At 35.0% G+C, this 27,420-nt stretch overlaps 1 protein-coding gene across 5 annotated transcripts in view; it reads right to left on the bottom strand.

Annotated features, from left to right (window-relative positions):
* Positions 1-27,420, bottom strand: part of LOC128213689 (phosphatase and actin regulator 2-like) — a 51,871-nt gene that overhangs the window by 20,812 nt on the left and 3,639 nt on the right. The window contains exons 2-4 of one of the 5 annotated variants that reach the window (XM_052919692.1): positions 25,842-25,898; positions 7,160-7,333; positions 3,430-3,609 (exon numbers count right to left, since the gene is read on the bottom strand). In XM_052919692.1, the coding sequence (XP_052775652.1) occupies positions 3,430-3,609; positions 7,160-7,333; positions 25,842-25,869 (382 nt within the window). In that variant the 5' untranslated portion in view covers positions 25,870-25,898. Of the gene's footprint in view, positions 1-3,429; positions 3,610-7,159; positions 7,334-17,615; positions 17,813-18,372; positions 18,505-23,491; positions 23,665-25,841; positions 25,899-27,420 lie in introns of those variants that run through there. The other 4 variants (XM_052919691.1, XM_052919695.1, XM_052919694.1 and 1 more) reach the window with 4 other exon arrangements.

Here is a 27,420-nt window from a genome sequence, read left to right on the forward strand (position 1 = left end):
TGATTTAATCCCTTACAAAGTTTTTGTCAAAAGAACCACCAATGCTCAGTTTAGTCATTAATTGGTTATGCTAAGTGGCTAAGTGACATTCACACCAACACTAAGAAACTTTTTTTTTTTTTAAATAAACAATAACTATTACACAACAATAATTCTTGTAGCCCAACTGCACTAATATATTACTAAGGAGGACACCATGACAATTTAAAACAAGAAAGATTACCATAGAATTTGGGACCTTGTCTTATCACTGCTAACAAACTCACATTCTTCAAACCAGGTTAAATGATGAACATCTTTGAAAAGTTGCATTCCTTCAAGAACATATCTTTTTTTTTTACTTCTGCAATTTTCTAGCAATAAAAATGTGAACTGTATTGACATTCCGATCCTCATTTTATACTTGGTATGCCCATAGCTCTACAGTGTTCTGAGTGTAACTTGGTGATTCACGATGATGTAACAATCCGCCCATTATTTTCAATTCACATAATTAATCAACTGTTTTGCCTTAATTAATCAATGGTTGAGGAATAAAATGACAGCCTGTATATTGCATTGCATTATTTTATTGGTATGAAACAATTATCATACAAATGTACTTCAGTGGCAATACACAACAATTTATTACTATCTGATTATCAAAATTTGTTTCCATGGTGAACTAGAGCTACCTACAACTGTGATCAGTATCCACCATACCACTCAAGTGAACATTTCACATAGATCTTCAATACAAAATGTCCATATGCATGATCACAACAATAGGCAACATACAGACTTAAAGTATAAAGCAAACCAATTCAAAAGAGCTGCAACAGGTCAAAATATATGGACGGGTTAGGTCAGGTATTTTTTTTTTTATTCAAAGTTGATCATTTCGGCTGGCCGGTTTCTTATCAATAAAATAAAATGATTTCTCTAAAACTTTATGGGAATAGTCATCATCGTAACTCACCAAAAATGTATCAAGTATTGTCCAACTGTATTTCTATTAAGGCAGGTCATTTTTATTGCCTTAAACAGATGAAGTAGAGTATAAACTAGTAATAAGCACCTGTTGAATGCCTGAACTTCAGAGTTTAGTGGAACCGAAGTGATCAGTTGCCATACATGCTTCCTCATCAATCATAGGAGATAACATTAGAGGATGTTCTTGTACAAGATATACAGTACCCTAGTTTTTAAGGTGGGTGGGTAGGAATACCTATCAAATCATGGATTCAATCATACATTCTTGTTAATGTATCTTGTAATGATGTTTCATTAAATGCTTACTACAGGTTCACTGTAGACTATTTATGCCTCCACTTGATTTGTAACAGCATCAAGCTTGTTTGTAATACTCCTGGGAGATACTTCTAATTTACTTCTTTTTCATGAAAACGAAAAGATGAAATCTAATTTTTTACCCTACAAAATAGAATAGGAGACAAATTGTTCTCATTATATTGAATTGAGGGAAGGACCAAATCACACAGGTACAAAGGTTCAAAGATGAAGACTAATTGAGTATATCTTTGAAAATGTGATAAAACTGGTGATTTTCAAAACCACAAATCCATCAAAATCATCATCCCACACGTTTATATCAAAAAGAAACTGTTTATGACAACCACATAGAGGCAATATTTCAGTAACTACTAGTGTGAGTATAATATACCAATAACATATCTGAGTTGACATATTTACCTCCTCCCCGTAGACAAGGGAGACATGCACAGTGAAATCCGAAATTCAGACCCTTCCGTCGTTTTGCCTTACTCAACATATTTGTAAGTCTGTATGTTGCTGATTTCAATCAAATACTTTATTTCATACCTCTGATACATAAATAATAGCTTTTCTTGATCTCATTACCTTTCATTACTTTTTGCTATATGTCTAACAACTTAACTTAACACTTAGTTCCCGATATCACTGTCATCAAGTCCATCTTTCATAATAATTACAAAAGTTTTCAAAGAACAGCAAAAGTATTACATCTTTCAATTTTTTTACTTTTGATCCACGTCTCATAATTTTTGTGGTCACATTACTTTTTGCTACGATAAACAACTAAAGACCATACTAAGTCCAGGAGATCACTGTCTGTGTTCATCATTCATATATTTATATACCGTAACAGTCTTCATGGAACAGAAGTAGTAACAGACTATCCTTATGCTAATATGTTGGATTCTTAGACTATGTATATAAATGGAAATAACTTGTATGCCTGCAAACAACACTTGTCAAACTGACATTCATTTCATTAACACATATGACTATATCCGACATAGCTGAACATATCCAACACATATATGTCCTTGAATCTCTATAATAAAATAAAACAACTTTAACTGCACAATATTTTTTTTCTTTCCTTCACAAGAACAATGGTTTATTTCTGGCCTCACACCTGTTAAATCTTTAAAATGTATTAATTAGCTCCTCATGAAATGGCACAACCCACTGTGCATCCAACAATACTTCCACTTCCAAACTCACCCAACAAAAAATGAACAAAACTTTTACAGCTATAAACTATTTTCCCTACTTAATTATACCTAAATACCATAGCGAGCCACATAATGTATATGAAAATAATAAAATGTCACTGTGAATTCCTGCGTGGAAGGAGGTTATTTTTCACCATAAAAACACACATGATTTGCACATTGCTCCCCATAAAATAACACTGACAAGTGAGTCTACCGAAAATCACCTTCCTACATCCCAAACCAAAGATAAACTATCACAATTGTAACAAGTACCATGTATGAATAAAGCCCGCATCTATCTTAAGATGTACATGTATACAGCATATAGCTGTTCATAGGTAATTACTGTAGTATAACCTATAATCAGGTCAGACTCCTCCTAATCATATGAATGGGGAAAAGATAACTATAACTTAACAGGTAGGATAGTTTTGTGCACCTTGAGGATATGGGGGATTGTTGAATGTTTTGATATTTGTTGAGATAAGAGTTTTGTAATATTCATTTAGAAGTTTTTCAGTTTGAAATTGATGCTATGAAAACAACTATTGTTGTGTAACTACTTGGGAGCCGCAGGATATATAATTTTCCAACAGGTAGTTGGCTATGAATGCAGCCCTAAACTATTTATTAACAACAATAAGCATCTAAAAGAAAGATTTTACTTCACTTTCCCTCAATATAACAATCTTATGTTTTCATACCTGGATTAAATGCTGATAATATTTTTATCAATAATTATCATCTAATTTCAATCACCTATAGCCACCTTTTCCAGAGAAATATGCACCCACTCATATCTGTTGATTAAGGACCTTTCTCGCAGAAATTTGGTTTTGGTAAAACACCAATTAGTTCAAACACTTAACAAACACTAAGACTCCTTATCACTGGATATTTTAACTTAAGGGGGAAAGGCATGCACATGTTAAATTGGAGGTCTTACCATTGGTGACTCTAGTGACATCTGCCTGGTCGTTGCTAGGGGCGACAGACTGGTTGTGACTAGTGTTTGCAGACTGGTTTTCATTCACCTCCTCTATCGTGTCCTCCGTACGAATCTTGAGAACACCTTTCTCTATAAGCTCCTCCCTAGTAGAGCGAACTGAGAGGTTACGTTCCAATTCTGAAACACACCAAGAACAACAGAATGCTAAGAAATATGAAGAAAAAAATGTTGAAACAGTGTCTGTTTGATCTGGTGCTGTCATACAAACTGTGTTGAAGAGCTGGAACTGCCGATGACAAATATTCAACTTCTATCTATGAAACATTAGTAGAGAAATCAAAGCAAGTATCAATCACATGAACAATAGAAAACAACTGTAGACTTAAAAAACATTGAATAATCAACTGCATTAAAATAATATTCTAGTCAAAATCTAAAAAATATTCTTGGATATCCAATTATGTAACAATAGTATACTGAATACATGTGAAAACTGACGCTAAAATATTGTGATGACATCAAAGTGTACTTTGTAAGATCAACAGCAATAGCAAACAAACCAATAAATAAAACCTAAAATGCAATCAATGTTATACTTACATACAATTATGTGAAGTTAAATTTGCCATATAACAAACACCTAAACACTTAACAAGAATAACTTTAATGAAAAGTGAGACATCTTACAGACACTGCCAGTCAGGCATCAGAGTTTCCTGACATTGGTTATTACTCAGCGTTCCTAGAAACTCACCTAGACAGTCTGGTAGAGCATAGAACAAACCAGGTCCTTAGTTAAAGGTTTACGTCTTACTCCGCTTCCTATGGTTAGGCAGATACCCACCTTATATGGCAAACATCATATTCATACTCCTACTGACCTTTTTCACTTCTTAGAAACCTAACATTGATTCTGAGAAAGTTACATAGTTTTGTAAGCATAATTATTACTCACCTGTTTCCTGTGAAAGCTAAGATACTTTAATAGGCAAAGCATAAAAAACTACAATTTAAGGTATTCCACCCATAACGGCTATGTATTAGAACTACAATGTTTATATTTTATTTTTGGAGAGCATGTCTTATTTTATATCCTGTAAGCAAATTTCACAGACTTGGCCTATGCAATTTAAAATAAATGCCTCATTCTGTTTAGCGGCCATTATTATAAAATCAACGCCATTGTGTAAACCGACTATGTAGGTTGCTACGGATACTTATTGGTGACCACATACCGGTACATAATTTGACACCTAAATAGTACTTTATGATAACTTTAAACTATTTTAGACATATTTCAATATATTTCATAAAAATATAATTTGTTCATTTAGAAATTGGTTACCGGGTATGTTTTTTGTTCATATACAATTTTAAAATATAATATTGCAGGAAAGTGACGTCAATTTCTATTGTGTTCAGATATCACCCAAAGCACGCTGCAGGAAATCTAAGGCTCAGAAAAGTGAATTCTTTAAAGTTTAAAATATCTATGACATAACTGATTTCGGCAAAAGATGTGTGCTGCATGATTATAGAACAGATTACATATAATAACAGAAACAGTTGAACACCGTTAATCCGAAGTTGTAGGGACCAAATTAATTACTTCAGAATAGCGGAACGTGTTTTGGATGAACAATTTTCCGCAATTGATAGCGTTCGCCAATTATTGATGACGTGAAATACTAAGTCGTGAAAATTGCAATGTCGGTTACACGTTACCAATACGATACACTCGGTTTGAGTTATCTTTCGTATATATAAAAATATTTGTTGATTTCATTTATTGTTTAATAATTGACAAATAATTTGTTATTATACTTCTTTATTAAAACAACATAAAACATTTAAAACAAAATGACAGCACATGTATGAATCTGATGACATTTTCAAGTGATATTCAGATCGTGTTAACCAGCAATTATATACTACATCACCAAAATGAATCGCTCATTTTCTGACATCGATGTTCGTAACATACTCTTGCTCAATGTCATTCTTTAACAAGCGCTAATTGTGCTCCATTGTCACCACAAGCCGATGCCCGAGCGCATTCGCAGTAAGGTGTGAAAAACTATGACAAGATCAGATTCGAATTAAGAATTGATTAATACGTGTGAAATACCAAATTGGGACCGTAATTTTTACCTTGGATTATTTTGGAATAGTGATTTCGGATTAAAGACCAAAACTTTAAACAAAGAAGGAGTAAAATCGGGACCGAAAAATAAATTCGAAATAGCGATAATTTCGGATAAACCGTGTTGGGAATAGCTGTGTTCAACTGTACATCATTTTTGACCAAATTTGCTCCGGTAAAACCATTTTTACAACAAAATTAAAATTTTGCTTCTCTGAGCCCGAGTCCCAAACCATTAGACTCAGGATGTTAGTGAAGAAAGTGAACACGGGCCCTGACATACGGAAATAAACAAACGTTTAACGACATCACTGAGGGTGGAATACCTTAACAAGCTAATGATACCTAACAAGAGCATTCATTTTTTAAGTAATAATTCAAAATTATTATAAGGAATCACGAGTAGGATGTTATCTTAGAAAGGCAAGAAACCATATTATGATATACCGGTAATGCAATATTTAATTTTCGTACATCTCAAGTTTTTCTGAGAAAATTAGTAAAGAGAAGAAGTAAAGGAAATCATGTCTCAATTTCCTCTCTAATAGATATTGTTTCTCATTAAAAATTGATACTTGCAAAATGCCAACTGGATAATAAAACTGCCTTTTTCAGGAGCATCGAAGCTGGGAGTGCATACATAAGTTCATTACAGCAATAAAAGGCAGATCATATTTTTCAAATCCTAGTCTTAAGGACAGTGCTGGTGAATTTAGAGGTTTTAAATTCTGCCCATTCCCATTTGCTGCATTATGGCTTGACCCCGCGCATCCTCGTAGCAGTGTTAGAGAGACGTTCAGAAGCTTTGAAGGGGAAATTTACCCTCACCAGCTGGTGAGATATGTTTAGACAGAGAACAATTTAATCTAAAGGGTGGGTGTGCAACAACAACAAATGACATCTAAAACACAACATAACCATGAAAGGAGAAAAAGAGGGGCCAGACTGGTTAAATGGAGGCTGCATGACCAGGCTCTCAGTACGCGTTCCTTTGGTTCAGCTAGCAAATTGCAGATTTATTTTCATGTGAGATGACCTGCTGATGTTCAAGAAGTCAGATAAACACTACAGAATATTACATGGCATACATGTCACTGGTACTGCCCATGACCTTTTTGAGTAACACCCTCTTTCTATGTTGAAATTAATGTTGAAATTACATGGCCCTTCCAAAAGGTTACAAATTTAACAGTTTAGACAGAAACTATGATATCACCAGTCTTAGCCTCATGTAAACTTGACCTTTTAAGCATGGAAGCAGCATGAAGGCCAAAATGGTGTAGTAATACCAGGACTAATAAAAACAGAAACCACATGACTATCTCTCTTCTTATGCATTTTTGGGGTAGGATAATTATTTTGTTGCACTTAGTTTCAGCATGATTTATTTCAAGAAATACATTGAACAAGACATATATATCAAATATCTAATATTACCTCTCTCCAGCAACACCCAGCAAGGGAAAGAAACCTTATACTACCCTTAATGTACATCAATGGTTACCTACCTTGTTACATCCTTGCACATGTATGTCAATGCAAGAAACACTGTCTAATTAAATGAAAGAGGTATCAACGACCCACCTTTTGCAGTTTTCTCTATCTTTTCACTCTTCTTTTTCCGCTTCCATTTCCAGGGCTTGAATATTTTCCCTATTGCTGCGAACTTTGACTTTCGTTCTACCGGTGGTGTGGCAACCCCCGATGTGTTGTTGTTACCCATGGCGTTAGATTTCAGGTCACCATTTTTCTTTTTATCTGAAATAGACATTAGTTTCCCTATAACTGATTGCTTGTGATACAGAAAAGTATGTCCTGTAATGCTATAATTCTGACAGAGATGTCTTGTTGCTTTTTAGAAATGAGTGTGAACAAATCTCACAGCATAGGTCTCAATTTCAGATATTTCAGAGGCTGTAACTTGACATGAAGTAATTTTTAGTATAACTGACAGAAGACAAAAACCTCATACTAACACCGGAGTGATTAATAATAGATAATTTCATATTGCATATTTTAAACCACTACTAAATGTCATTTCAATTTCATTAATTTGCTACTCAATTTCCATTTTATATCGAATGTTAAAAGCGCCGACCATTAGCCCCATTTATGAAAATATTTGCTCCATAATCCTGAAAGTTAAATGTTAAAGAAGCATATTATTATAAATGCAAACTGTTGAAAAGAAAGAACTAAGCATTGACTTTAATAGGCAATTCTATTCAACATTGTTAGTAGTCCACGCCTTGTTTACATTTACCATATATGACAAATTTGATCAATGATTTTTAAACATGTTCACTCCACAAATAGGCTCTTTACTGTCTTGAAATTGCATGTAAACAGATACTCCCTGAGTTTAAGTATAGAGGCAAGGACAAGGGATACAAGTAAGAGATCTTTAGACTTCTATCTGTACTTAAATACAAAAATAACTTGTTCCTGAAATGTGCCTTGGGAACATTAAAAAAAAATGCTTAATAATGCAATAATGCAATACATTTACATTTGACATCAGCCACAGCAAGCTTATTATTGTCCTGGATACCATATATCAATATCCATGTAATATAGCCAACATACCCCTCTATGGATGTCAAATATGAAGACAGTTTAGGCACCCTTAGTTTAGATTTAATAACTGAACTAAAATATTCTAAATCAAACAATGGACAAAGCTAAAATATGGTAATTTTCCTCCCATGACAGTGTTGTGTTAATGACTGTTCATGAATAAACTTTAATCAGTTGATAATCAAATGCATACTTTTACCATTTAAGATAACTTAAATGCATATATTCATCATAGATGATGATCAAGACTTTTCAGTCATATATTCTAGGGATATTTTTTTCAAATTTTGTTTAATCATGTTAGGTACACATGTTGGTCAACTGGTGAGAGTGTTAAACTTACAATTTTATGCAAGTTTCATCTTTTGATGATACACTAGAGCTAGAGAGTTGGGCCAATGCACCTCTATATGGTTGAAAAGATGACTCCAATAGCTGGGCTATCATTAAAAGTGGTAACCACAGTTAAATGGATATTAAACCATGTCACAGCCCACAATTACATGCTTCAGGTTGATGGTAATACAGACATTTATATTTATCCCAGGTAACCAAGTTGGCTGATCATGTTACAGTAGATGATGGTGTTACATAAAATATAAAGTTCAAGTTTAGTATCACATTTCTCCCAATAAAAAGACACTCCCCCTTTTCTCCCAATTAAGAGACACACTCCCCTTTTCTCCAAAATAATACTCCACCTTTTCTCCCAATTACAAGACACTCCCCTTTTCTCCCAATTAATACTCAATCTTTTCTCCCCATTAATACTCCATCTTTTCTCCCAATTAATATTCCACCTTTTCTTCCATTTAAGAGACACTCCCCTTTTCTCCAAAATAATACTCCACCTTTTCTCCCAATTCAGAGACACTCCCCTTTTCTCTCAATTAATGCCCCCCCCCTTTTCTTCCAATTAATACTCCACCTTTACTCCCAATTAATACTAAATCTTTTCTTCCAATTAAGAGACACTTCCTTTTTCTCCAAGTCAAGAGACAATCCCCATCCTCCCAATCAAGAGACACTCCCCTTTTCTCCCAATCAAAAGACACTCCCCTTTTCTCCCAAACAAGAGACACTTCCCTTTTCTCCCAATCAAGAGACACTCCCCTTTTCTCCCAAACAAGAGACACTTCCCTTTTCTCCCAATCAAGAGACACTCCCCTTTTCTCCCAAACAAGAGACACTTCCCTTTTCTCCCAATCAAAAGACACTCCCCTTTTCTCCCAAACAAGAGACACTTCCCTTTTCTCCCAATCAAGAGACACTCCCCTTTTTTTCCCAATCAAGAGACACTCCCCTTTTTTTCCCAATCAAGAGACACTCCCCTTTATAGGGAAAGGAAATGCTTCCCTAAAATAAGATACTTAGATTCTTAAATGATAAAATTATTTTAAAGGAAAAGCTTCCCTAAAATACTTGAAATTGTTATTATCATTTTCCATCTCCACTTCAAACATCTTTTAAAGCATGAAAACTAAACATCAAAATAATATAAAACTTTCATGATGTCACCTCACCAGCAGTTGTAACACATTTCTTCACAGGCGTAAATGAATACCTGTCATACAATCTGTAAACTTAATACAATACAAACCTACATGAATGTATAATTTATATGAACAAGAGTCCAGTGAGCTGTCTTTCCGCGCCTACCAAGGGGAATCAGTCAACAAATTTCAAAATCTGAGTTATTGGCCTTGCACAAATAATGTCACTAGCAGCATGTGTTATAAGTTTCATGCGAGTATCTAAACAGTTTTAGAGTTATAGTTATCAGTAGGGATTTACAATACCAATGACAAAACCAAAACAATCCCATTATCCATTAACTTTTTTTTCTTCAAAAACTGACAAGGTCATATTATCTTAATATTTATTTAAGTATCTTACTTACAATCTTCTTGCCTATTCCATAGAAATAATGGTGTCCTCATTTCAAAATTATAACTTTTGTAAAACTTTAAACAGAAAAATAACGTCTGAACAGTATCAAGTATATACCACTTTATTTGCAAATCACAACTTCTTTCTGAGATTGTAAAACATGCAGTTGTTTTTTTTGGCAGAAAACAATCAATATCTTTCATTACCGCCAAAATAGCAATGACCGATGCTATGTAATCAGTAAACAAAACAACAATAACCCACAAGACCTCACCTCTGTGAACGACCAGCTATGACTCTTGAACAAATCTACAACTGACCCCCACATTTCTTCTCCAAAAAAAATAAACATTTAAAGGTATGATCTCAGCATGCAACCAGTACTGGTCTGTAAGTACCCAGGCAACAGGCTGGACAATGGTTGTATTTAAGTACCAGCTTCATCATAATCAAACTTGTTGAAAACCCCTCTCAGAATATACAGACCAAACAGGTAAAGCTTTGTTCTAACTTACAAATTGTTCATTGAATCTGTACTGGATATGTAAAGGTGAAGTAACTGACCACTCTATAAACAGCTTACAGCAAGGCACAGCCAGCTTATGATCAAGAATGAAAACATAATAGGCATTGATCAGTCTTTGACCGGACAACTATTGACCCATAAGAAGACTAAAGCATTCACACTATTGAACACTTATGTTACGACACAATTACAAAACTCAAAAGATTTATAGATAGAAAATAACACAGAAATAGCATAATCACGGGTATATACAAGACATCATCTAAAATAAGCAACCAAACAGGCTTTTCTTACCAATAAAAGAAAGTAAGTCCAAAAAGAATCCAAATTGTTAGAGCGTCCAAAAGTTTCATTAAACTTAAAGGCTATATGTATTTAAAAAAAAAGCTTTTTACAAGAAAGATTTTTGGCAAGCAGAGCTAGCATCAAAAGTAAATATATGTTAATTGCCCAAAGGAAAAGTGAAGTTTCAGAATACTTAGTAATATAATTATATCATACACCAATTTCATGATAATGAGATAACTTGGCCGCCCATATGCAGACTCACTGGCCCATTAATAAGATTAAATAATTCAATAATCAAGGAAATATGAGCTAATCTTGATTACCATACAACCTGTTACTTCTCAATCAGAATACACAACAGTGTCCTATTTTCAGTACTATGCTTCTATTATTTTTTTCTGCAGAATTTGGCCAAATGATTAAATAGAGAACATGGGAGAAAAAGAGTTTATTTACTTTTAACTACAAAGGGACCCAGCTCACATGGCCTGGATTGAAGGTAGAAGGTGTAAAAATCTGTCTGTAGAGTAACATACCAAACACTACAAACTGTTGCCATTGCCATTTTCATGACCCAATAAAAAAATCATAAATAAAAACAAGAGTGACACTCACAAAATACGCCCATCAATAATTTCTTGGATTCTAAGACAACTTACTGTCACATTGGCCCTTTGAGAAGCAAGCTTTTCAAGAAGCAAATGATTTGGCACAATATGGCATTAACAGTAGAAAAAAATATTATAATTCGAGGGTTTCGAGTCAAAAGGTGCTAAAATGTCTATAATTTTCATAGGCACTTAGAAAAAGGTGGAAGAAAAAAGTATCCCTTGTAAACTATGTATCCAAATTCCGAAATTCCGTGATGCGAAATTCAGTACCTTAATCTGTCAAAGTCAGAAAAGGCTCCTGAAAATCGTGTCTATAGATATAGACGATTAATCCCAAATCATGCCCAAAGACGATCAACGTGTTCGGGATTTGAAAAACAACATTCATGTAAAAATCGTCTCCAAGAGATGATTCATCCTTAATCGTACCCAAGAGACAATCAGTGTGTACTTGGCAAAGCATTTATACCGGCAAACATTCTTGGTAAAGATTTTATAGCAACAAACATTTTCAGCAAGTTTGGTGAAGGTCAGATGAGAATTGTTCAAGTTAGAGAGTAGACAAAGCTTAAATGGCAAGGGCAGTAATCCTGAAGTGCTTTGGGGCATTTGGCTGATTATCATACTTGACCGATTTATTTTACCAACAAATATTTTCAGCAAGTTTGGTGAAGATCAGATGATAACTGTTCAAATTAGACAGTGGACAAAGCAAAAATGGCAAATTTTGACCAATTCAATGGCCATAATCCTGAAGAGCCTGGCTGGTTATAGAACTTTGCCAAGAATATATACCAACAAACATTTATAGTAGCAAGTTTGGTGAAATTCGGATAAAAACTGTTCAAGTTTGAGAGTAGACAAAGCTAAAATGGCCAATTTTGATAAATTCAGGGGGCCATAACTCTGGAGTGCCTAAAGCGTTTAGGCTGGTTATCGAACTTGACCTAGATATTTCACCAACAAACACTTTCATGAAGTTTGGTGGAAATTGGATGAGAAATGTTCAAGTTAGAGAGCGGACAAAGCTAAAATGGACAATTTTGACAAATTCAGGGGGCCATAACTCTGGAGTGCCTAAAGCGATTTGGCTGGTTATTGAACTTGACCGAGATATTTCACCAACAAACACTTTCATGACGTTTGGTGGAAATTGGGTGAGAAATGATCAAGTTAGAGAGCGGACAAAGCTAAAATGGCTAATTTTGACAAATTCAGGGGGCCATAACTCTGGAGTGCCTAAAGCGATTTGGCTGGTTATCGAACTTGACCTAGATATTTCACCAACAAACACTTTCATGAAGTTTGGTGGAAATTGGATGAGAAATGTTCAAGTTAGAGAGCGGACAACATTGTGGAGCCGCCCGCCCGCCCAATAGACAAATTCAGGGGGCCATAACTCTGGAGTGCCTAGAGCGATTTGGCTGGTTATCGAACTTGACCTAGATATTTCACCAACAAACACTTTCATAAAGTTTGGTGGAAATTGGATGAGAAATGTTCAAGTTAGAGAGCGGACAACATTGTGGAGCCGCCCGCCCGCCTGCCCGCCATGGGTGTTCCCATAATACGGCCATTGTAAGATGGGCGTATAAAAAACTGATTCTGACAATTACAACTTCAGTGTGGACATACCACGTGGTTTGTGATGTCACATTTTGTTATAACGTGAAGCAAAATACCGCTCGATTCGGAAATGATTATCGCTGTAAGTTTGTTATTTTCATATCAATTTTATAAAACCTAGCCGAAGCTAAGCGGAAATATGTACACTATACTCGGTTACTGAGCGGTATGTTGAGCAATTTTTAGTTAGTGGGCAGAAACTAAAAATTGCTCAACATATCGCTCAGTAACCGAGTTTCATGAGCTTCAGTGTTATCCTCATCAGCAGCATTAGCACGTCAACCATCTTATTCTCCTTAGTCTTCTTCAACATTAGTTTCATCAAAATTGTGGCATGCATGATTAGTTATACCGCCATCACCATCATCTTTATCTCCTTACCTTGTACATCATGAATCACATCTATCTTCATATACGGTAGCTTATGCACGAGCCGCATCTTCAACATCTAACACTACTAAGGATGCAAACGGATATTCGAATATTCAAATATTTGATCGAACTTTTGGTATTCAAATGTCAAAATCGATATTCTAGTATTCGATGGTTTTTTTCTTGAATAAATAAAATAACAAAACTTTTGCCTACATCTGTGTTGATGTGTATAAAATTTGTTTGTCTCATCTTAACAGCATTTGGCCCCTAATGCAAGAGGTGTGAATGTGATGACAAAACACTATGCACACGTCATATGTCAATTAGTCAATTAACAATAACTGGCTATTTGACAAGTGACATAAAACAAGTTTCAAATGTTTTCGGTGAAATTAAGTGACGAGGCAAATTAAGGGCATTGGGGATCGGCCTACACACCAATTTGTTGTCTTAGCTTCCAATGGAGTGCAATATATTTCAAATCGCCGTGACAATATGACTGCGATGTTCTGCTCACAAACTGTTTTCCGTGTTTCAATATATCGTTCATGCTTTGAAATGTAACTGTATGTTTCATTTAGGATTCATTTCCTGTATTGGTGTACAATAGTTGAGTCAAAATCAACGCTTGTTAGAGTTTTATTATTTTACTAGTTCCCGAATTGTTTTATTCCAAGATTATATTTAATAAAGGTCAATCACAGAACGAGGCTGCGCGTCATACAGAAAACCCCTCCGTTACCTGATAACGTCATTAAACGGGGAATGTATGGTCATTGCCGGTCTGATTTTGCATTATTTACAAATAATGTTATGAATACAGTGGAATTGAAATTATTGATTTTGTTTTTTTATTGTTCAAAATGTATTTCCTTTTGTTGGGATAATAATTTCAGGGGCTAATTAAGGGAAGAATCAGGATCCGTCGCGAGTAACGGCTATGAAAAAGAAGGGTATAAAGACCCCGTCTATAACTAAAGCGAATAATAATAGTTAACTACAACTCCTTAAAGATTCATTTTGGTAATCGAATATTCAAATATTCCATCGAAAGAATTACCGAATATTCGAATATCAATTTTGCCATTCGTTTGCATACCAAAACACTACCAATGCTCAAGATGACCGCCACTACCAATGCTCAAGGTGACCGCCACTACCAATGCTCAAGATGACTGCCACTACCAATGCTCAAGATGACCACCACTACCAATACTCAAGATGACCGCCACTACTAATGCTCAAGATGACCGCCACTACTAATGCTCAAGATGACCGCCACTACATATGCTCAAGATGACCGCCACTTCTAATGCTCAAGATGACCGCCACTACTAATGCTCAAGATGACCGCCACTACTAATACTCAAGATGACCGCCACTACTAATGCTACAGGCACCAACTGATCACCTTTTCCCAACATGCCAGCTGACTACTGCTTTCCAGGTACCTACTGATCACCATATCTGACGTGCCAGCTGACCACTGCTTTCTACGCTGCAACTGATCACAACTTCCGACATGCCAGCTGACCACTGCTTTCTAGGCTGCAACTGATCACCTCTTCTGACATGCCAGATGACCACTGCTTTCCAGGCTGCAACTGATCACTTCTTACAACATGCATGCTGACCACTGCTGTACACACTGCAAATGATCATCACTTCCAACGTCATCTGACCCCTGCTTTCCATGCTGGAATTGATCACCTCTTCCATCATGTCATCTGACCACCTGCTTCCTAATTGCCATCTCTCAATGCGCCAGTTGACTACCACTACCCAGCTCTAAATGATCATCACTACTCCCATCAAAACAACTCACCTTATTTTATCTAGTTTTAATGCACCGAATGCCTAAAAATCCTGCATCAAGGGTCTTTAAAGAGTATCTTCAGAAAGAAATTGATAAGCAAAGCTTTAACACACACTGGAAGGCACCTTCAGGCAGATGATAAAAAAAAACAATTCTGAAATTTGTCTGGAAATAAGACATATTGAACACCTGTGTGTGTGCTTAATGCCAGAGGTTACCAAGCAACATTAATATATAGGAGGACTTAGATCCTTCTAGCAGTTACCCCACCAGTTGATGTCAGAGTGATCTGGAAGTCAATAATTTACTACAGAAATCAATATAGACAGCCAATAATTTGAGAATTATTCCAATTCTACCATGTTTAAGTATCTCATGAACTGTGTTCTATCTGTTAAGATAGGTTGCTCTCAGGATAAGAATGTTAGCATCAAATGACAGCTAATTTATATACATTTCACCAGATGTTTTGTGTCAGCCAACTTCCATTTCCATTTCCCCCAAACCTCTATTACTAAGTGGCAGCTATATAGTGTGATTCCAATTATTAAATATGATGCCTTAATAATAATCAGGCGTTGTTTTTCACCATTGAGACGCAACAAAAATGAACAATAAAATAGTAGAAAGAATATCTTAATCGGTAAGGGCCCATCCACCCCGACCTCATTTTTATTTTTAAATATAGTATAACAGGCCGGTTCCAAAGTTGAATTTTAAAAATGTACAAAGAATTATGTCACACATTTTCTCGATGTGTATTCTGTGAATAGTTTTGCACAATAAGGTAATTTGAAAGTAATGCTTTGTAGAGCCATCATAGCCGATTTATATTGCAATTCATACAAAATTAATTTTAAATGAGATTCTTTTTTAGTTTCTGCAGCGTTTCTCATAATGAACGCTGCGATCATAATTCTTCGGTCGACTGACACCCGGAAGGAAAAAGTTAGACGATAAATTCATTGAATTGGACACAAAATGGTTCTTTTACTATGAATATATCTTACATGAGTAAGGGTTCCCACTGGCAATCACCATGGTCGCCATTTGCAAAAAAAGGCCACATTTCATAATATTTTCTTAAAATGGCGTAAGCAGCGCACTCTGCCGGCAGTCTCTGCAGTTAATCAAGTATGTCACTGTTGATATCCTGTAATAAGGGCACAACTATAGGGTTTTAGCCAGGTTTTAAAAAGAACAAGGTGCTGCAGAAAAGGGACAGGGTGCTAACGGAGAAAAAGGGCAACAGACTGTGAAAAAAATTATGAATTTGACAGAAATATTAGGAATTGTGTTTTATTGAATTAATATTAGGTTTCAACAGACAAATGTATACATTTATAATTTTATTGTTAGTTTTAATAAAAAAAACCCCCAAAAAACTTGACAATCGTTAGCATTTAATTATATGAAGACAGAAGGGAGCTCCGACTGGTCTCCATCAGGGCAGAAGGGTGCTACCAAAAAAGGACAGGTTGCAGCACCCTTCCATAACTCTTTAGCTAAAACCCTAGACTAGGTTAATGAATTCGAAATGTTATGGCTTTCGCGGATTAACAATGACATCCTTGAATTATGAATTTAGCTCCTCATACCAAAAGTGTGACAATAATTATTGTTTACATGAGAAAAGACGGCAATTTCATCATCTCTTGGATGTAATTAAAACAGAACAGTCATTAAACAAAGACCCTTAACACAGAAGTTATCGAGCATATCGCCAAGATGTTCCCTGGTATTTGGGGATGTGTGAATGACAAACACTGTGTGAATATTACAATTTCTACATTTTTTACTGACTTCACTGTTTTGGACCTAAATTGAGAAAAAAAGAACTATTTTCGGACCAATTTTTTAGCCATTTTCCAGTGGTCAAAATTAACACAAGCCTGCAAGCCCTGCACTGGTAAAAACATTTCGGGCTTGCTCAAATTCTGAATTTTATATAGCAGGGCTTGTTGACAAATTTGATGCCAAGCAATTTTTTAAGAATTTGGGCTTGTTTATCCAAAAGTTTTATTTCAATGACTGATTTTCTGTTACTGATAGGACAGGGTCAAAATAGGTTCTGACTGGCAAGTTGCCAGCTTATAAAAGCCCTAATTATAATGATGACACAGTCATAGAAATATTTTAGGAATATCAATTTATTATCAATTTATTGTATTCATGCTGTACATGTTTCTTCCCTCAGGGCTAAGGCCAATTGCTTTAACGGCAGTCATGAATATGAGTCCTGTCAAAATGATGAAAATGTCACATCATACATAATGTTACACTTATAGAAAGTAGCATCTTTGGTGATGAAGTAAAGTAATTAGATTTTACCTTTTTTCTTTCTCCTCAATCGCATTAAAAACCTAAGTTATATTCCAACTTAAAATATGCTGAACATCAGGCTGTCATTTTTCTTTATATGTTAAGTTGTAAATGTCAACCTATAAACTTCACTAGAAGCAAAGTGAGGCACAGTTTTCACATTTCAGTATGCAGCTTACATCCATATCAGCTATCCACACAACTTACACTGAGAGTACAATAACAAACAATGTAAACTTTACCTTGAAATGAAAAGAGATTTCTGAAAGATTAGTATAAAATTGATGATAGTATTACACTGGAGTTTCTATAGTGTTATCTTCTTTGTAGAAAGATGCACCATTTGCCAAGTAAGTATTCCTCATCTGTATTTCAAATCATCCACTATTCCCTATTTACCTGCCTAAAAACCCATTTGAATACAGTTTGTACTCCTTACTTTAACAATACCTCAAAAGTAACTCTTTCAGTAACCACTGTAACTTGAGGATAATTAACGACCTATCAATTAAACCTTCAAGATAGTATGTCAACATTCATTTCACTGACAAAGCCAATTTGAACAAAACTATGACACATGCATACCAAAACTTCATTAAACTGAACAAATAAATTTAACATAGTGATGTATAAATGTTCTTCAATCGAATGTTTAAAGTTTCAAAACTTTTACCCATACTAACCATTTGAAAGCCAGACAAGTGGAAAAGTATTATATCAAATTCTGCCATTTCAATACAACATCAGAAACTTGATATTTTCTTACCAAACTCGTTGGAGACGGGCGATTCATCCTGATATTTATGTAGATACAAAGTCCCTGAGGCAGTTTGCACATGTGACTGATCTGACCATTCACATCAGCTTTTAAACACTTAACACTGTTTAGAAACACAAAATTCACATCTACATTATGTAAACCATATTCTAGCCACAATACAGTAAAATAGAACCACCAAGGATATTCTTGATGGTTTCTTTTATTTTTGATCTTGTAAAAGCTGGAACCTGATAGTCAAAGTACTGTATCCAACAATGAGTCCTAGACCTCCGTGTGGGTCCTGAACAGTATTGATCCCATTAGCACATCTCACAAACTTCCAACATAATAAACCACTGATGTAACATCATAATAAATGCTTTAAAATAAAATAAATCCAAAATATACAGCTGCACATGCCATGATTTAAGTTGAAAGATAAATGGCCAACTTTTAAGTTTTGCTTCTATTGTCCATTCAATCTAGTCACAAATCATGTCAAAAGTCTATAAATCAATGTGAACATGGCATTATTAGCCACTGTCCTTAAAACCATGCCAGGTAGTTTACCGCATTTTAAATTGAAAGATACCTGTGGAATTTCCCCTATTTACAGATGAAACCAATATTTGTATTAAACTTCATTCTAATATCAACATGATTAAGTGGTTGAACCAATTTCGGACAATGGCACTCCTCCGCAAAGACAGGCAGTAAACAACTAGAAATGTTTTAAAATAACCATTACAGGAACCCAGATCCATTTGTTCATTAATGCAGACATTAAAACATTGATTAAACACAGTTCAAGAAGAGGATAGAAACTAAAGGCCAGAAAACACCTCTTTAAACAAGGTGATATAGAGCTGGTGTTGGCTAAATGCTCCTACTTCCGAAACTCCATCTCTCTAAACAAAGTGATATAGAGCTGGTGTTGACTAAATGCTCATGTTTCCTAACTCCATCTCTCTGAACAAGATGATAAAGAGCTGGTGTTGACTAAATGCCCATAATAATTTAGAGCTGGTGTTGACTAGTTGCCCGTAATTCCCCAACTCCATCTCTCTAAACAAGGTGATATAGAGCTGGTGTTGATTAGTTGCCTGTAATTCCCTAACTCCATCACTCTAAACAAGGTGATATAGAGCTGGTGTTGATAAGTTGCCCGTAATTCCCCAACTCCACCTCTCTAAACAAGGTGATAAAGAGCTGGTGTTAATTAGTTGCCCGTAATTCCCCAACTCCATCTCTCTAAACAAGGTGATATAGAGCTGGTGTTGATAAGTTGCCCGTAATTCCCCAACTCCACCTCTCTAAACAAGGTGATAAAGAGCTGGTCTGAACTAATTGCCCGTAATTCCCTAACCCCATCTCTCTAAACAAGGTGATATAGAGCTGGAGTTGATTAATTGCCTGTAATTCCCTAACTCCATCACTCTAAACAAGGTGTTATAGAGCTGGTGTTGATTAGTTGCCCGTAATTCCCCAACTCCACCTCTCTAAACAAGGTGATATAGAGCTGGTGTTGATTAATTGCCCGTAATTCCCTAACTCCATCACTCTAAACAAGGTGATAATAGAGCAGGTGTTTATTAGTTGCCCGTAATTCCCCAACTCCATCTCTCTAAACAAGGTGATATAGAGCTGGTGTTGATTAATTGCCCGTAATTCCCCAACTCCACCTCTCTAAACAAGGTGATATAGAGCTGGTGTTGATTAATTGCCCGTAATTCCCTAACTCCATCTCTCTAAACAAGGTGATATAGAGCAGGTGTTGATTAATTGCCCGTAATTCCCCAACTCCATCTCTCTAAACAAGGTGTTATAGAGCTGGTGTTGATTAGTTGCCCGTAATTCCCCAACTCCACTTCTCTAAACAAGGTGATATAGAGCTGGTGTTGATTAATTGCCCGTAATTCCCTAACTCCATCTCTCTAAACAAGGTGTTATAGAGCTGGTGTTGATAAGTTGCCCGTAATTCCCCAACTCCACCACTCTAAACAAGGTGATATAGAGCTGGTGTTGATAAGTTGCCCGTAATTCCCCAACTCCACCACTCTAAACAAGGTGTTATAGAGCTGGTGTTGATAAGTTGCCCGTAATTCCCCAACTCCACCACTCTAAACAAGGTGATATAGAGCAGGTGTTGATGAGTTGCCCGTAATTCCCTAACTCCATCACTCTAAACAAGGTGATATAGAGCTGGTGTTGATTAGTTGCCCGTAATTCCCTAACTCCATCTCTCTAAACAAGGTGATATAGAGCAGGTGTTGATTAGTTGCCCGTAATTCCCCAACTCCACTTCTCTAAACAAGGTGATATAGAGCTGGTGTTGATTAATTGCCCGTAATTCCCTAACTCCATCTCTCTAAACAAGGTGTTATAGAGCTGGTGTTGATAAGTTGCCCGTAATTCCCCAACTCCACCACTCTAAACAAGGTGATATAGAGCTGGTGTTGATAAGTTGCCCGTAATTTCCCAACTCCACCACTCTAAACAAGGTGATATAGAGCTGGTGTTGACTAGTTGCCCGTAATTCCCCAACTCCATCTCTCTAAACAAGGTGACATAGAGCAGGTGTTGATGAGTTGCCCATAAATCCCCAACTCCATCTCTCTAAACAAGGTGATATAGAGCTGGTGTTGACTATTTGCCCGTAATTCCCCAACTCCATCTCTCTAAACAAGGTGATATAGAGCTGGTGTTGACTAGTTGCCTGTAATTCCCCAACTCCATCTCTCTAAACAAGGTGATAATAGAGCTGGTGTTGACTAGTTGCCCGTAATTCCCCAACTCCATCTCTCTAAACAAGGTGATCTAGACTAACTGCCTGTAATTGACCCAAGATTCACAAATTCCAGATAATGTTCCTAACAAACACTTTTTTTAAAGACTGCTGTACTGTAGTTAAAGAAATCTTTTTTAAAATTTCAAATACAGTCGAACACCATAAATCCGAAATCGTAGCGACCCAAAAATTTATTTTGAAATAGCAATATTTCTGATAAACAATTTTCAGAAAATGACACCATTCGCGTTCTCGAATTATAGATGATGTGAAGATTGCAATGTCGTTTACACGTTACCTATACGATACATTCCTTCTAAGTGATTTATTGTAAACATGTTTGTTAAATTATTGTTTAATAAATGACAAATAATTTGTTATTAAACTTCCTTTTTAAAACAACATTAATCTTTTAAAACAAAATGACAAAAAGCAGTGCATGTATGCATTCGGAACATAGCACAGTTGGTTATCGGGCCCTTCTCCGGTTAGTTTAGTAGGGGTTCGAGTGAGCAATGCGGCGATCAATTCTGATGAGATTGACTTTTTTTGAATGAGATTCAGGTTGTGTTATTACCAGCAGTATATATAGCCCAGAATTCAAATGACTGGGTTTTCCCATGCCGGTATAAATAAAAGGTGAATTTCGAGCTTAAACTATTATATACACACAACCCAAATGAATCGCTCATTTTCTGACATCAATGTTTGTAACATACGCATGCTCAATGTCATTCTTTAAAGAGCACTTATTGTGCTCCATTGTCACCTCAAGCCGACCCCAAGTGAATTCCAAGCATGGTGAGAAAAACTATGAAATGATCGAGTTTGAAATAAGGATTGATAAAAACGTAGGTGTGAAATATCAAATCGGAAATAGAGATTTTTTTCAGATTAGCGATTTCGGATTAAAGATTAAAAATTTCATCAAAGAAAGAATAAAATCGGGACCGAAAAATAATTTCGAAATAGCGATAATTTCTAATAAACAGTGTTCAGAATAGCTGTGTTCAACTGTATCATTTTTACGTTTATATTTTATTACTTAACAAGTGTAGAACGGTTGTTTATTTATCAGACTGATTCAAGGACACATGGCTTAATTGATCAGAGACAAATGAACTCCCAGAGATTGATTTTTTCCCTGATTATACCATATTCATCAGGGAATGTTCATAAGACAGGGTTGCAATATGAATTCATTGATTACAAAACACAGAAATCACCATCATCGACTCCACCATCAGCACTGGGTCTCTCTCCATCATCGATAAAATGTTGCAGGGTGGAAAAACAACAGTGCCACAGTTAAGCAAAAATTGTGACACAATTAAACCTTCAATTTGGTTTAGTCCTGTTGACATCTCAACTTTTGTTAAATTAGTTAATTAATTAACAACAGAATTTTGGGAATGGAAAAAATATCATTCCATGCATTAGTTGGAAGTATGATAATGGATTATATAATACAATATTATTAGTTGGAAGTATGATAATGGATTATATAATACAATATTATTATACTATTTTATGCACATGCCACAAATATCTAATCAGATTGATTGAATGTAAGACATGCATGTACATGTTTTGGGTTTTTTACTCAATATTTTGGGAACTCCAGGAATTGGGATATTTTTCATATCAGTTTAAATAATTACATAGGTTGAATTTACTCTAATACTCTGTTCAACCATTCCAAACTCAAACAACATTAAAATGAGCTCTTAACCTGTCAATCTTGACAGGTTACAGTAGTTTAAAAAAAATATTAGGCATTTATATCTTCATTCTGAGGAAGAAATGTTCCAAACAATATATATACCCGGTATCAAGTAATAGGTAATGCCTTAACCATGTCAAGGCAGATTGCCTGAAAACAATGAAATTACAAGTTCATGAAAAATGAACCCATTGTAGGGCTTAGCACATGGCAGTTGTTACACCTTTCTTTTCTATGATAAGTAACAACTGAGTTGCATTGTATAAGCCTGCGAATTGCATTTTATATTTAAAAATTACAAAGTAAAATAATGCTGAGTAACTTTATGTCACCTAGAACTGTACTACATTTATTAACTTTAAAGTAATGTCAAAGTGTTACCATTTTTCTTACATTATAAAGTTCAGTCCTCACTATATACACTGAACGTTGAACATCAGCTTTATTCCAATATCCAAGGGAAACAAATCTCTTTCAAAACATCCAACAGAAAAAGGAGATTTAACTATCATTTTCTTCAATTAAAATTAATATAAAAACTGTCATGTAATCTTGATTTAGGTTCAATTATACAAAAATAATCCATTTATATCCAAATCATGAAAGAAACATACCTGACAGCTTTGAAGAAAGGTAAGTATAAAAGTCCATTTCAGTAATACAGCTCACAAATACTTCACAAAATAACTGGTACCAAGTTCGACATTAACACTTAAAAGTGAAACTAGACCTTCAGGGAGCTTACTCATGTTTCATTGTCTCATAGTTCACTGTTTAATCATGCATTCCTACATTGTTTTAATCCAATAATAACCCCAATTAGTAACTTACATACTGGAAGTATTCACATAGCAAGTACAGAATAAGCGAAATATTGCCTTAAATAGCAATAAGTATCTGCATCCCACTCAGCATTCAAAGTCCATCCTAATAACTTCCTGACCACTAACAACCTGCAAAACATTCCTGACCTCCTAAATAAACTTAACAATGCGGCTGAAACAAAAAAAGCTGCTAAAACGATCTAATTAAAGCAGGTCAACTGCTGTTTGTGCAGACAAGAAAAATGTTAAATGGAAAAAAGAAAACACACACAAGAGTCATGCAAAACTGCTGGGAGTCATCTAACCAGCCTCTAATTGAAAGTATTTACACAACTCAATAGTGTTGAATCATGGGAACCCTCAAGACAAAGGGGTTGTCAAAGACTGCTGAGTCATCAAAAACAGTGGTCGAAATCAGAATGAGCCCACAAGCATGGCACTGGTAAAGTGTCTGTCAGGCTTGGTCCAAAATTATTGTTTTTAAATATCTGCATTTGTTCTTGTTATAATTTAAGACTATCGTCAAATAGTTATGTCTGGATTTGGTAAAGTTATAATAATACACAACTAGCAGTTCTATAATAACATTAAAGAGTGTTAATTTTCAGCGGCTAACTATAATACAAGCATTATATTTTCTTTGTGCTAGCTATTTTATGTGCCAGTATACAGTTGGAAATAAAGCTATTTGAAAGCAACATGCATGCATGCACAAACTTTAACAGAATGTAATCTTAAGGATCTTGTTCAAATTTTGTACAGATAATAAACACATGGAGGAGTTCCACCCACACACATTTTACTCAGATTCCCCATTGAATTTCAAACGTTTTATCATGCAGTTTAAAAAGATAAAGCTAAAATTGTTACAAAGAAGAAAATTTCATTGGAGAGCAAGCATGATCTAATGAAGGCATCAAGGCGCACAGGGTTAGGGATAGGATTATTATAAGTAGATGAAAAATTAATAATTTAATTTCAATGTATTATTTTGACTTAAATGATAAAAACAGGATATATGACTTGTTTGCAGATACAAAATATTAGCCTTTATAAATGTTTCTTTCCATCAAAATCATCCTACATAGTGCGCCTTGAGTCAGTTATTAATTTTAATTGGCACTAATTTCTAGAAAAATCTTAAATGAACAAGCATAGGTTTCTTATTTCATTTAGACAATGACTTACTTTAACTTGATTCTTTTGGTTTAGTTTAGGGCCATATCACAAAGTTATATTTTCTGTTTAAGTCTCAGAAGTCCTCAAAATGAGAATATAAAACAAATTATACCAAACCAAAAATGCCATGCTTAGCTTGATCCTGTTATAAGGGAATTAAGATGGTTCGAGCAAATATGGCTGTTTACAAGTATACATGTGCATGCACACATGCAAGTACAGTATTAAGACTGTGTAAGGAAGTGCAGAGAGAATGAGGCAGAGTACTAAAGAATATACATGTAAAGTCTGCTGGGTTTCAACTCTGGCCTTTTTGACTGACACAGAAGACTCATTTCTTTCAACTTCTTCAATTCAGGAATTCATATACATATTGGAAGCATCAAATTCCATTTTACATATAAGCGTACATGTCTCATGTTAAAAATCAGAGATGTCGCGAAACAACCTATGTTCATGTACTTGTGCATGTGAAAGTTGCAATGAGGTTATCCTGAGAAAAAAACAGTTTGTTTATGGGCACCTCGCTGAAATCAGCCAGACTCAATTTTTTTGCGGTTTCAATTTGATTTCCTATCAATTTTCTACAGAATGGCATATTGAGAAGCAGGTAACCCAAAACAATATCCTTTTTCAATTTTGGCCTTAGGTTTCAAAGTTGTTTGTGAAGTTTCATATTAAACTTGTACTTGTAGGCTTGGTGATACTCTCATAAATCACTTCCCCAGGTCATTGTAAACATGTACTACGTACACATACCTTGACAATTTAGTGCACACATACCATACACATACATGTACCCATACAAGTGATGTTTCACAACTGCTATACTAGGGGAATTACTCAGCTTCTACATAATATTTTTTGGTTACAAAAATCTGTTTCGCAGAAGAGAAGGAAAGATGCACAGAGAGATGAGCCTTCCTAAGCATGTCAGCCATGCAGCTTTGCAAAAACTAACCTGACTTATGATTTCCAAATTTGAACATTTTCTAGACCTGCAATTGTTGCTGAAAATCTACAAGGCAAATAAAAGCAAGCAGTGATCAGTTCCAGTGAAGAATAACAAAACGTCTAAGGCTACAGCATTTCAAACCAAGAATTGCAAGCAGCAAATCTAGAAACAAGATCAAAATAACTTATCAGTGTTGCACATGCATAATGGGGAAATACTTAGGTGTTTTTATAATCAGTTTGTGGCAATAATAGATTTGAATTTCTTGTGATAAAAGTGGACCATCACCAAACATTTCATATCAGATGGTGTTATAATGCGTGTTTTCGGACTTTTGATTTATTCTTTCTCACCAAACAAAAAATGGATCGTGAATACAATCTTTCAAATGAACATAAAAATAGTATGTGTTCTCTGTCTTTATCATTATATTTATATAAACAGTATACACTTTTATTTTTTTCAACAGCTGAAATTAAACTAAAATAAAAACATCCTCATTTAAAACTGATTATCAAAAAGATACTATTGATTGGATACACTTAACTGTTTAACAGATCACTTCAATACATCAATCATCTAATCAGGAGCCCCGAAAGCTAACATGACTTCTAAACTGAAGAAATTGCAACAAACCAGGCTATATAAAATTACTGGTAATATTTTGCAAGTTTGTGCTTATTTTGATCACTGATAGACTTTTAGTCATTAGCAAGGAAAACTTATCAGTCATTAGCTGGGAAAACTTAATGTGACAAACTCAAATGTTCTCAGGAAAACAGTAACTTATGATAATGTATCATGTTACCCTTAAACAAATAATGTAGAACAATATTGTACTGAGGCTCATTGTGTAAGTTACAATTCTTATTATTTTTCACATGACCTGCAACCCAAAGCAGGAAACAGTCTCTTTACCTACATTCATGGTTGATTTTAATTGGCAGGAAGTTAAATTATATAAGATTGCTTTAAACACAAACAGTTTGTTCATTCGTATTTGCTTTCATTTGAATACTTGCCAATTATTTCATTTCTCTACAAAAATTATGATTATTCTGATGTTTTTATTACCTGGACATATTTTCACTAGGGTAGTTCTACGAATTGTTTTTGTGGATGCAGGAATATTTCATATTTTAACCTTCAAAAAAAGGATGAGATTTGGACAATAAAAAATGGCAGTTCCTGGAGAAATGAATCCTTGAACCATGTAGTATCAAATTTTACTGCATAGTAATATAAAGTACAAGTATGCTTAAATTAAGTACAGGTATAATGCATAATGCACTAGTTGAGATATGCAATAGCAAAAGTGTCAGCTAACACAATAATAGTTTATAAAATATTTCCCGGATTTGAACATGTCTGCAAAAGTTCTACTCACAACATATCATTTCTCTCATACTTATATATAAAACAGCAGAGGCCAATAGTAGGTCTCTTCCCTTACGAAATTTTCTTTAAAATCATGCACATCCCCAAAGACATTGTAGCATTCTACGGTAATTTAATTCTCTGGCTGGAATTCATACACTTTATTTTTCAAAAAATGAAATGCTAGGGCCCTTTCCTCCAAGGTAGA

This window comes from Mya arenaria, chromosome 13 (assembly GCF_026914265.1).
Source record: "Mya arenaria isolate MELC-2E11 chromosome 13, ASM2691426v1".
NCBI classification, from domain to species: Eukaryota; Metazoa; Mollusca; class Bivalvia; order Myida; family Myidae; genus Mya; species Mya arenaria.